The sequence below is a fragment of the Coffea arabica genome, chromosome 11c (genome assembly GCF_036785885.1).
Source record: "Coffea arabica cultivar ET-39 chromosome 11c, Coffea Arabica ET-39 HiFi, whole genome shotgun sequence".
NCBI lineage: Eukaryota > Viridiplantae > Streptophyta > Magnoliopsida > Gentianales > Rubiaceae > Coffea > Coffea arabica.
In genome coordinates this window covers 42,962,841-42,974,801 of record NC_092330.1, presented here as the reverse complement: position 1 = coordinate 42,974,801, position 11,961 = coordinate 42,962,841, and the positions used below count along the sequence as shown (strand labels likewise).

Below are 11,961 nucleotides of genomic sequence, written 5' to 3'. Positions count from 1 at the left end.
GCAACCGTCCCTGCCCCGAGTCCCTTGCATTTCTTCTCTGTGGATCATCTGACTTTTAGCGCAAAATCAGTTTTTTGTTCGCCCTCAAATTCTGGAATTTTTTCCTTTTCTTGATTAAAACGGACCAAACTGCAAACCCCCTAAGAAATCCTCAGCAATTATCACTGGGCCGCACAACACTGTGGTTTGCCTTGCCTGCTATAATAGTAGCCTTAGTGCATTGAAACACATCTCTTTGTTTGATTAAGAAAAGCACACACGTTAGTTTGATGGTAACTTATTTTAATATATACCCACTTGCGGGTCCACGGTCTAAAATATTAAACACTTGACCGAAGAGGAACAATCCATTTCTGTGCAATCTCTTTCTCGTCAGTCAATCATCCAGATGGCTGACAAGTCTCAAATTTTGGCTATGCCTGAAATCAGCCTCGGGCCTGAGGTCAGGGGAATGCCTGTTTTGGGATTTGGAACTGCAGCTGATCCCCCGGTAGACGCCGAAACCACCAAGCAGGCAGCCCTTCAAGCCATTGAGCTGGGATACCGGCATTTTGACGCAGCTGCTCTTTACAACTCGGAACAACCTCTAGGAGAAGCCATCATCGAGGCAATCAACAGATGCCTGATTAAAAGCAGAGGAGAGCTTTTCATCACATCTAAACTATGGTGTAGTGATGAGATGTTGTTCCTGCTATTCGGAAAACTTTACAGTAAAACACATCCTTTTACTCCTAAATCGTTTTACCTATGGAAATTTTTCCATTTGGTTAAAATAAATTTCTTGAGCACAAAATTTTTCGTAGTTGGACAAATTGTGGGCTATCTAAAAGCTTTATTTGGCTTTTCGTTACCAATTGGCGCAGGAAATTGAAGATGGATTACATTGACCTCTATCTTATACACTGGCCAGTGAGTTCTAAACCAGGAATATACGAGTATCCCATAAAGAAAGAGGACTTTCGTCCTCTGGATTTTCAGGCTGTCTGGGCAGCCATGGAAGAGTGCCAGGGACTTGGCCTTACGAAAGCCATTGGAGTTAGCAAGCCGATGCCCTCTACACTGCAAACATTCCCCCTGCTGTCAACCAAGTAAGTTTCTAAGATAGACCCGCAGATAAGTTATTCAAGAGAAATGTCCTCTTTACCTAAGGTAAAAAGATGATGAAAAAGAACTGTTGAAATTCGATGTCATAGGTTGAAGTGAATCCATGTTGGCAGCAAAAGAAACTGATAAAGTTCTGTAAGGATAATGGAGTTGTTGTAGTTGCTTATGCTCCTTTAGGAGCTGTAGGAACCTTTTATGGAACTAACAGGGTTATGGAGTCTGAGGTGCTAAAAGAAATAGCTGAGGCCAGAGGAAAAACTGTTGCTCAGGTTCCCACACATTCACTCTTATCAGTTTGTTTAATCAATTCCTCAAAATTTTTGCAAGTCCATAGTTTGATTTAGAATAAAGAGCTTGCAGGTTTCTCTGCGATGGGCTTTGGAGCAAGGCATTGGGGTGGTGGTCAAAAGCTTCAACAAGGACAGGATGCAGCAGAACCTTGACATTTTTGACTGGGAACTGAACGCTGATGCATGTGAGAAGATAGCTGAGATCCCACAGGGCAGAGCTTGCCTTGGGATAGACTACACTTCACCCCATGGACCTTACAAGACAATTGACGACATCTGGGATGGAGATGCATAATCAAGTCATTTGAAGACACAACAGTGCTTTGACGTGAAGTCCTGCTTGTAGCAGATCTTTTACCATTATCATCGCTATGATATATATTCAGTTTATATGCCTTCATTACATCCTAAATTCCAGCATTCTGTTCTGGAAATAACGAAGAATTCCATTGTAAACTTCATATGGCAACCTTTAAATGGAAAATAGACTAAATGTTTAAGAAAGAGCGAGACCCTTATTCCGTCGATGATAAATACGTTCACCAATCCTAATTGTGAAGAGCGTGATCCAACTAAACTATGTACAAAGGTTGATACTTCAGCAAGTACCGAGGAAGAACAGCACATAGAGCATTCACATGAAGCAATAAAAATCATGAAAGCTTGAGCGACAGGAGAGAGCATTTTCCGCCAATAACACAGATAAATACGGGCTACAGCTGAAGTCTCAACAACGAACAGGCCTCTCATAAGTTGGAGGTAGCGAAGGACAATTCTCATTCATGTTAGCATATGGCTCTAAAGTGTTGTACTGTGGCAATTCCATCCTGTACTCCCCAAGAATCTGGCAGAACGGGAGCATGTCATCACCACTGTTGCACCACTTTGGAAGCCGTGTCTGGTTGTTCTCAAAAATCTTGAGCATGTAGGCATCTCGAATCTGTAAGGGCAAAAAGCCATCATAACAAGAGTATAATTTCGCAATGAAGACAAAATGCCAAGACTTTAGCCTAAATACTCACAGTGAACTCGGTTACTTGAATAGAGTCAGCAATAGGACCAAATACTCCAGCTTCCTTGTACATCGCCAGAATAAAAGCAACACAAGTCGTTGATTTTCCATCACTGTATACCCACTCATCTTGTTCTGGAATTGTAAGCAGCTGATCAAAGCTTAATCCACGCCTCTCAGTCTCAGCAAGAATCTCATACAAGTTTAGCTCCTGCTAAGAAAAGATCATCAGAAATAAGACATGTTATGTCCATAAGCACCGCTGCATAGCAGGTTAAGTCAAGAAGATGCACGAGGCAAAATTAAAATGCTTTCAATTAATTTCACCACTGCACAGTCAGAGCCTTACAGTTTGATCAAGAACTTATCTAAAAAAAATAAAATTTGATTCACCTCAGTCTCAAGACGCTTATTCAGAGCCTCGTTCCACATATTTGCAGCATAAGTTGGCTGCACTCTAGTCCACATAGACATGACAGACATCACCTGCATAAAGCCAGCTAATGAGGTGCAAAGTTCACCCATATATCATTGCTTCCATCATTATCTTTATTCATTTCAAAATGAGAGAAAAGACTTTTATATAGTGTTCTTATAAGACCAAATGAACTGAGCAAGAAGTTTCTGCTACCAGTCACACAATTGTTTATGCAGAACACAATTGTTTATGCAGAAACATTTACATAATGAAAACTTCAAGAATGTGCCATTCTGTTAATTAACTAGCATTGAGTATGATTATATTTAAATACAAAAATCTTAAAAACAAAAGAAAAAGAATATTGTTAATGCATGTGCATACCAAGTGAGCATCAAGAGGCGGTGGGTAGTTGTCAGCTACAGTATCAATCCAACTGAAAATCATGTTATGATAACCATATGGTTTGCCTGACATTTTCCTTGCATACTCCCAAGCAGCAGTAGAATTAAACTTGGCACGAACATCAGGATGTAAGGGTAACAAAGCTATATGAGGATTGGAATCATCCTTAAGTGCCAATTGCCACCATTCATCCCAGGGGATAACAACTATAACTTCTTCTCCCTGCAACAAAACCCAGAAATTACTTTGAGACAAACTAAATAAAAAGAATGTCACAATTCATATATAGTCAGAATGGTGAGTACAAAGACACAATCATGCCCTTTAGATACAGGGTCTGCTCCGGCATAACATAAGTACAATATACAACAAAATATTCGGACTCAAACACCTGAACCAGAGACAAAATCTTGACAAGTCAATTGGTGACATCAAGCATTTAAGGGTACTCCTTCATGTAACCGAGAACATAAATTTTGAGGTAGGATTTTAACCAAAATAGGGCTTGATATACACTTTAAAAAAAAGGAGTGTTTTTCAAGGTAATGCTTCCCTGACATGTCTAATTTCTTATTAGATTGGAACGATGCTATAAGGTTAAAATTCTGGATTCAGGGATGAAGAACTATGACCTCATTAAGTTAATCAGCTGTGCACTCTAGAGTTGCACAAACAAAACACAGTGGCTTCATTGCCAGATTTCAGATGACGACACCCATGAAAACATTTCTTAATTCTCTAAGATGAATTTAAGCGTAGAGGATTCCATTTCTCTCTCTGTCATGATGCCACTTATGTAACCACAAAAGGGTACACATTAGAATGGGCAAAAGTGTTACCAACAGACACACTGTTCTTCCATGAGTCTCCATGGCCTACTATTTCCCTTATTTCTGCCTGTTAAATAAGAATTGTCTTTTGCATACCTTTTCATTCTCATGTCCAGATTCACCCACCCAAAGATTACCCAATTCATCTTTCAAACAAACTGATGTATGACCAGCAAAGGCACCAGTGACCCACTTCTCAAGTGTTTCAAAACCACCCCAACGACCACGGATCTTTGACACAGCTAGGAAATCACCAGAATGAACATCATGTGGATTTATAGTCGCCCTCCATGGCTGAGGACGTCTTTCAAATGTTGCACCCATGTGTTTCTTTAGAAAATTTAGGTTAGCATTCTGGCCCCAAACCGTATTAGAGAACAGTGGCAATACATCAACTAATGAAAGCATCGTCCCAAGCATTCCCGAAGGCATGAGAAATACAGAAATTCCATGCTGCTTTACCTGCTCAATGTTTGATACAAGTTAACTTTACAAGGTATAAGGAGTAAAAAGCAAGTCTTTTCCAATTTAAAACATCCAGAGTGCACATACATATTCCTCTTCAGCAGGTTCCTCCCAAGATTCTATTTTCAAAGTATGGTCTCGAGCAGAAAAATAGTAATCCCATGTAATCCTATAAGGGGTTGCAAAAACATACAGATCCATACATGTCCAGCTCTGAGCTTCACCAGTCTGCAGTTACACAACGGATGTGAACAAAATGAGCTAAACGTCAAAATTAAGCACATAAATATATCTAATGAAGAATGCACGCACATAAATATATCTAATGAAGAATGCACAGCAAAACAACACAGTAGACCATACAATAAAAAATGCTAAACTAGCAAAACTTCCAAAGAAAAATACATTTCCTAAACGAGAGAAATCTGGTTAGCATCATATTATGTTGAAAATATAATATAGTGTTCCAGAAAGAAGCATGAAAATTTTCTTGTAAGAAAGGAAGAATAGACCAAAAGCTATTGGAGGCAGAAGGAAGCTATTCCATCTTTTCTTCACTTGGTCTTTACCGAGTTACATGCCATGTGATTTTCACCACAATGTTAACCAAACAATTGCACCTTTCATGTTCGGGAAACTATCATTCTTTTCCAGTTAAAGCAGCTAAGACAATTTATGGATACAACTGCAAGTCCTAACATGATCATGAGATTTTATAGTAGCATAGGACAAAAAATCATCTAAGTACAACGCCTCATTTGTTCAGCATCTTTTCACTTCTCCACTCTCTGGAACAGATTGCACTAGCTTTAGTCTTTTTGTCCCTCAGAGTAAGCCAGCAGCAAGAAAATTATACTCCAGCACCTTCCACTCTCCAAAAAAAAAAAAAAAAAGTATAAATCTTTCCCAGTAATTCCACGACTTACTGGTCTTTTTAAAAAAATGAAACTTTTCCAGTGATTCCACCAGTACTAGCTTACAAGTTACCAAACCCAATTACTCAAATACTCTCTTTATCTTGATCCTCAACCTATAGTGCTAAAACAGTTTAAAAATTACAGATTCTGCAGAAACATAAGCCACAAATGAAAAAAAAACCAGTAAATCACAAATTTAATCAGTAATTTGTAGATGCACAACATAAAAGAACAGACCGAAAGATAAATAACGGCGCCGCCGATGTTGCGATCGCCAGAGCCGGTGAATTCAACCCGAGCTTTGTTGTCCAAAAGGCAAGCACCTTTCCAGTCAATTGACCCATTATGGGGAGCCAGCGACCCAATGTAAGACGGCATCAAATCCACGGCACTGTGGATACTGTTCATCACCGGCCATGAAATCTGCCGGGGTAACACTGGAAGAACATCTTTGACCGTAAAGGGCACTTTAAAAGCATCCCCAAACCCTAACCGTAAAATCAATATAAAGCTCACTATCCACAGTTTCTGGTAGTTGATCATGGTTATTGTTGTTCAAATAGATTGAATTTTGAGTGGAATTTTGTTAAATTAATCGCGAAAATTCGGGATTTGAATCATTGGGAGTGGAATTTGGCGGATTAGGGATTTAATTGGGGATTGATTTAGTTTCAGCAAAAAGAATCTTCTTCCTAGGCGTTGTCGGAGAAGACTGATAAATACTTTGTCATTCTTTGTTAAATTAATTTTTCTTTTACTTTTCGTCCTGGGGTGTGGGGAGTTTGCTGTCCTAATCATTGGCCCTCTTTGGCATGTGATTTTTTCATGCGTTTGTATAAATTTTTACTGTAATTTATTTATTGTAGAATTTGTAAGAAAATTATTTGATGTGTAGCAAGTAGCAACTATTTGAGTTTAATGTCCTTTCTCAATTTTTGTTTGAAAAAAAAAAAGATTTTTTTTTTTTTGTGATTGATGTTACTAGTGTAAATTAGGATTCTTTAAAGTCAATTAAGAGGTTGTCAGGAAAAGGGTTAAAAAAAAAAAAGAGAGTCAATTTAGGAATTGAAAATTGAATCATCATGAACCTTTTCTTGAATATTATCACATATATCAGGCTAATTTCTTAGATTATACGTAAAAAAATAAACAATCCGTCAAATGCACGTCTGACATTGGGGTTGTCTTGTTCTATAGCGGCCGTGCAACACAGCCGCAAAATAAAAAATTCAGTTGTGCAGTGTCAGCCGTCTGCAAAGTTCAACAAATTCGGTGCGCATCTGTCAGGTGCGGACGTGCTGACTGGGCACGTCCGCATCTGAGCAAACAGACCGCTGGTCTGCGCAAATGTCAGGCGCGGACGTGCTGACTGGGCACGTCCGCACCAGAGAAACAGACTGCTGAAGGACCCACCCGTTTGCGGGCACGAGGCTGCAATAGCCTTAGGTTAGTCAATCTTGCGGCTTTGACCCCAATTCCAATGGTCCTTCGTCCCCATTTCTGCGTTCATAAAGCGAAACTGTACCACAAAGGGAGGAAACTTCACGACCATATTTAATAATTATTTCTTCCTTCTGGAATCTGGACAAGGATCATAGGGGAAGCTATAGACTCCATAGTTGATTTGGCAGAGCATTGGAAGAACAGCATTATTCACATCCAAAATTTGACTAAACTCTAACAGATGTCATTCCGGAATCCTTGAATGCTTGTGAAATAAAGAAATTGGCATCCACTGGGAACAGTGGTAGGGTCCTGGCGTGAGCCCACGAACAAAATTTAAATGGTATTCTAACTCTATTTTATTCATTTATGTATAATCTCCGCCAAAATAGTCGCTTATATAGTTTTTATAATAATTTTAGTAAACTAGAATTTCACAGCCATCCTAAATAAATTTCATTAATTTAATTTTCAAAATAATCTGATTAAACTAAATTTTAACCATAATCCTAAATATACTTCAATTTATTAATTTTTAAAATAAACACATTCACCTAGCCTCATTATTCATGTCCCTAGATGCCTTTGTATTGTAAATAGAACATGATTTTTTACTTAAATTTTGTATTATTATTAAATCATTATCAAATGCATAATAGTTGTTAATTAAAGAAAGATTCATGTATTCTAATAAGCAGGAATTAATATAATGAAATATATTTATAAGTTATAAATTATATAAATATTTATATAATGAAATATACAATAAATATTATTAATTGAAATATTATAAAAACACCATATTTATAATATTATAATATTTATAATTAATATTAATGTATATTATGTATATTAAATATTTATATATTTATTTATACATATTATAAATATTTTATTTTATTTACAAAATACTTTTATATATTTGTAATATATTTATATAAATATTATATACTATATAAATTATATTATTATATATTATATATTATATATTGTACATTTATACAAAATATATATATTAATGTATATTTATAATATACATTTATATTATGTATTATATCTAATATAATTATTTATACATATTATAAAAAAAATTTTATTTAAAATTTTTTTTTATACATTTATAATATATTTATATAAATATTATATACTATGTAAATTATATATAATATAATATAAATTATATATTTGTCAAATGTCAGGCACCTGACGCCTTTTGAGTGTCAGGTGCCTGACGCTTTTTTTTTTTCAGTAAGCTGTCAGCTGCCGTGCTGACTGGGCACGGTTACTGACAGCTTACTGAAAAAAAAAGCGTCAGGCGCCTGACAGTCAAAAGGCGTCAGGTGCCTGACATTTGACTGTCAGGCGCCTGACCAAAATCTTTTTGATCCAGCTGACTGTTTTTTTAAGAAAAAAAAACATGCGGCCGTGCTGAGTCAGCACGGCCGCTATAGTTTCAGAAAACCAACCTGTCAGAGGTACATTTGACGGATTGTTTTTTTTTTTACCTATGATCTAAGAAATTAGCCCATATATCACCGTCATCCGTCCGTAATCGTAATGGACGGATACAACTAATGCAATCCGTATTGTGGTTCATTTGTACGTGCGGAAGAGGGACCGAGTTAGGATAATTTCAGAAACTTCCTCCAAAGTTTTTGACAATTTCAGTAACCTCCCCTAAAATTCGGAAAATTATTAAAGCTAAGGCTTTTTTATAACAAAATTAGTCCAATTAGAAAAAGTACTTTAAAAAGAAAGATGAAACTTTTATTTCATAAATATCCCATATACATGTATATTAATTATATTAGTAAATGAATAAAAATAATTAATACACACATCTCACTATTCAAAAAGTTCACAATTAATAAATTAAACAGCACAAATAAGCAACAAAACTACACTAATAATCATAAGATTTAACAAAACAAACTGATCATCTCTTTTGACATGATGGGGCCAAAAAAAAAAAAAAAAAAAGTGCAGGATAAATCATGTGCTTGATTTTTTGTAAGGAACTGAATACTTCTGCGATAAACATCATAGGAAGGACTCCTCTCAAAGGAGCTTGTGGTAAAAGTTTCTGCTATGAATTAGCAGTTGTAAATTTAAATTCTCCTACCTCACCTCATTTTTGTTTCTTATAATCTCGCTCTCTTCTCCCATTACCAAAAATTAATAAAACAATAACTCTAGAATCAGCTTAAATCCAAACTAATTATCTGAGAGCATTTTCTCTATTCTTTTACAATAATGTACTGCTTATTAGTTATCATCTCATTTTTGGGTAATGACTTGATGGCAAACGTTGGCGAGAATTAAACTAAGGCATTGATTTGGTTCTTCGGGTTGATTTTAATGTTTAAAATTGCTTGCTCGAGCTTTATGATAGATTAGGATGTTGAACAAATTATACAACCCAAATCTGTATTTTGTTATTATTTCAATTGCTGCCGTCTGCCAATCATCTGTCGCTGCTGCATTCGTGGCTCTTCTCAGGCCGCCTATCCCTGAAGCTAATGGGCCTTTGTCGGATGGGCTTTTGGGGAAGGTGTCTGTCTTAGGAGAGAGTAATGAGCCATTGGTGGATGGGCCATGAGAGAAGGGGCCTTTGGAGGATTGGGCGATTCGGGTGGAGTGGTGTTGGGAGCTGGGGCATTTGGAGTATGGACCTTTGGAGGGTGGGAGGGAGGATGGTGTTTTGGTGCTTTTTGGATGATGTTTGTGATGGGGATAAGGGGGATGGGCATGAAGCTGGTGGTGGGGATGAGAGGGACGGGGAGGATGATGTTTGGATTTGGGCTTGGGAGGTGTAGCCTTAGCAGGTGGATAGGCTTTAGTATTAGCAGGCGCGTGCTGCGACTTCTCATCGTGCTCAGCTGCTGGGACTACCCCCATGGACATTGTGGCGGTGCTGAGGGTGGAAATAATACGGGTCTTCGTCAGAAGCTGAATGCGGAGCCAATTTGGAAAATCCAGGCTCAAAGGAAACTGCGCTCAGAATAATAATAATCCATGAAGCTGCGAGGATGAAGCCACCGTGAAGCTTACCCATTAGTTTTAGGCTTTACCCTGAAGACAAATTGACGTTGAGCTGGTTCTATTTATACGGTGTTCCCCATTGCAAAGCGCCTCAGTTACCTTTGCACTAAATCCTGTTGTCTTGTCTTTAACAGTTACATTTAATTTGAGATGTAATTAATTTGTTGCTTTATTAATTTGTAAGTAATTCCAATTTCAATTTTATCAACTTTCATTGCAAAACCAAAACTTGATGTAGCTTCTACTTTGTGTTTTGTTCAGCCATTCAGGACCAAATTGCTATCCGCCGCAAATGGAATCACATCTTCTTCTCTTTTGCTGACTGAGGAAATAAATCATAAGTTTTTTATTCTAATAGTTGTTCAAGTTTTCAAATAATAATGCTAAACATTTTAATTTATTACATGGCACGGTGTTGACCTTTTGCATGTCAAACGTGTTATTTTTCAACAAGTCAAAACCTGGAAAATCATTAATTTAATTTCTGTCTCCGCTAATTAAGTGAAGAATACAATGAAAGACATGAACTAGTGGCGGACCAAATGTTTTTGTAACCCGATTGCCAAGTCTTTTTTTTTTTTTTTTTTCTTTTCCCTTCTCGTTTTTCTTTACAACATGAATAATGCATTTACATATTAGTTTCATCTTATATGCAATAATCTTGGAACTTAGGCATAGACCACCAATCGATGAGAATTGGGAGAGAGGAGAGTTGAACTCCGCCTTCTAGGCTTGACAGAGTCAACGTAGTTCTTCCAAGTGATTCTAGAGTTAGATGGTTATGTGTCCATTGATTGCATTGCTGGGAAATTCTGTCATCCTTTTGGGTATAATACCCGTGATTATAATTCAATAAACTTCTGACGCGTCATTTAATAATTTAAACTTTTAAACCGTCAGAGATCTCATATTTCTTTTTGTACATTCAAACGATACATTGATACGTAGCGGTATGATGCCCGGAAAAAGTGTCGTAGAGCTCCCCCTACTTTACTACCTTAATAAAACTAAAATTGTTGGACATTACCAAAGTATATTATCATCTACTATTTTCATGCAAAATACATTAATTTGTGTGACCATAATAATAAACTAAGACATAAATCTTAGGAAATAGAAAAATATGATGTAATTTGCTAATCGGTCCTATCGTGTAAACTTAAATAATTGGCCAGTATTACTATAAACTGAGCTTTTTTGTTTAATGACAGTCACGTGCCATTGAATTGAAGCAGTTGGAATTAGGTTCTCAATCGAATCGGCCCATACACCTTCATAATCAATGTTCATCAGGACATTCAAATCAGATTGCTTTTATACAACTTCATAACTCAACTACATTCACCCTCCATTTGAAAATTTCTCATCCCTGTTATACATAATTCATAGCATTACTGTTATAGCCAGCCAGCAGATCACTCTACACTAGCACTGACTTTGATATCAATTGCAATGGCCAAGCTGCGACGAACAATGAACTCTATTTTGTGGCCTTCAAATTTTTACACATCTCCTTTAATTAACAATAAATAGGAGTCACAAAGTGCTTTCTTCCATTTAGTAAAAGTAAAATTAGGCATAGAAATGACTTAAACTGATTGAAGTTAATATATGTGATTTATGCGATTTTTAAATGGTAGATCACGTGTATTAGCGAACTAAAACACTAAATTTATTATGTGAATACACGTACTCGTAATTATCTTGAGAAAGGATTTGACTAATGAGTGCCCCGTAACATTTTCAATATATAAACCTCCCTTTGTTGGTATGCTTGTGCCAATAATGTTCTCCGTCCAATAAAATACCATAAAATGTAATTTTTGGATTTAATTATTAATAGTATGTCTAGTAAATTGTACGAATCCTCAGTTCTGATAGAGTTAACGATAAAATTAGACGAAGTGATCTAAAATTCACATCTCTGATAATTTAGTAGATAAAAATACATTATTAATAATTAAACAGCCAAATTTTGATTGTTGAAAAAGTTTAGTTACTAGTCGAATAATTTGTTCTTTTAAAATTAACCTCT

General features: G+C 36.5%; 1 protein-coding gene and 1 pseudogene across 1 annotated transcript; one reads left to right on the top strand and one right to left on the bottom strand.

Moving 5' to 3' along the window:
- The first annotated feature begins 683 nt into the window (after positions 1-683).
- On the top strand, positions 684-2,295 carry LOC140016767 ((1S)-1,7-diacetoxy-luvungin A aldo-keto reductase-like; annotated as a pseudogene).
- On the bottom strand, positions 1,890-6,227 carry LOC140016766 (uncharacterized). Its single transcript, XM_072070551.1, has 7 exons — positions 5,679-6,227; positions 4,612-4,752; positions 4,156-4,521; positions 3,209-3,451; positions 2,800-2,892; positions 2,417-2,617; positions 1,890-2,334 (listed from the first exon to the last, which is right to left on the bottom strand). Exons 1-7 carry the CDS (start codon positions 5,982-5,984, stop codon positions 2,122-2,124), a joined length of 1,563 nt encoding a protein of 520 aa, XP_071926652.1. The 5' UTR covers positions 5,985-6,227; the 3' UTR covers positions 1,890-2,121.
- Between the last annotated feature and the right edge of the window lie 5,734 nt (positions 6,228-11,961).

Bases quoted from the DNA above. Each gene is read 5' to 3' on its own strand.
- LOC140016766 (XM_072070551.1), bottom strand. From the start codon at position 5,984: ATGATCAACTACCAGAAACTGTGGATAGTGAGCTTTATATTGATTTTA. The intron at 4,753-5,678 runs GTCTGTTCTTTT...GTGTAACTGCAG, and splicing joins GCGCCGTTATTTATCTTTCG to ACTGGTGAAGCTCAGAGCTG. The intron at 3,452-4,155 runs GTATGCAAAAGA...GTTTTGTTGCAG, and splicing joins CTGGACATGAGAATGAAAAG to GGAGAAGAAGTTATAGTTGT.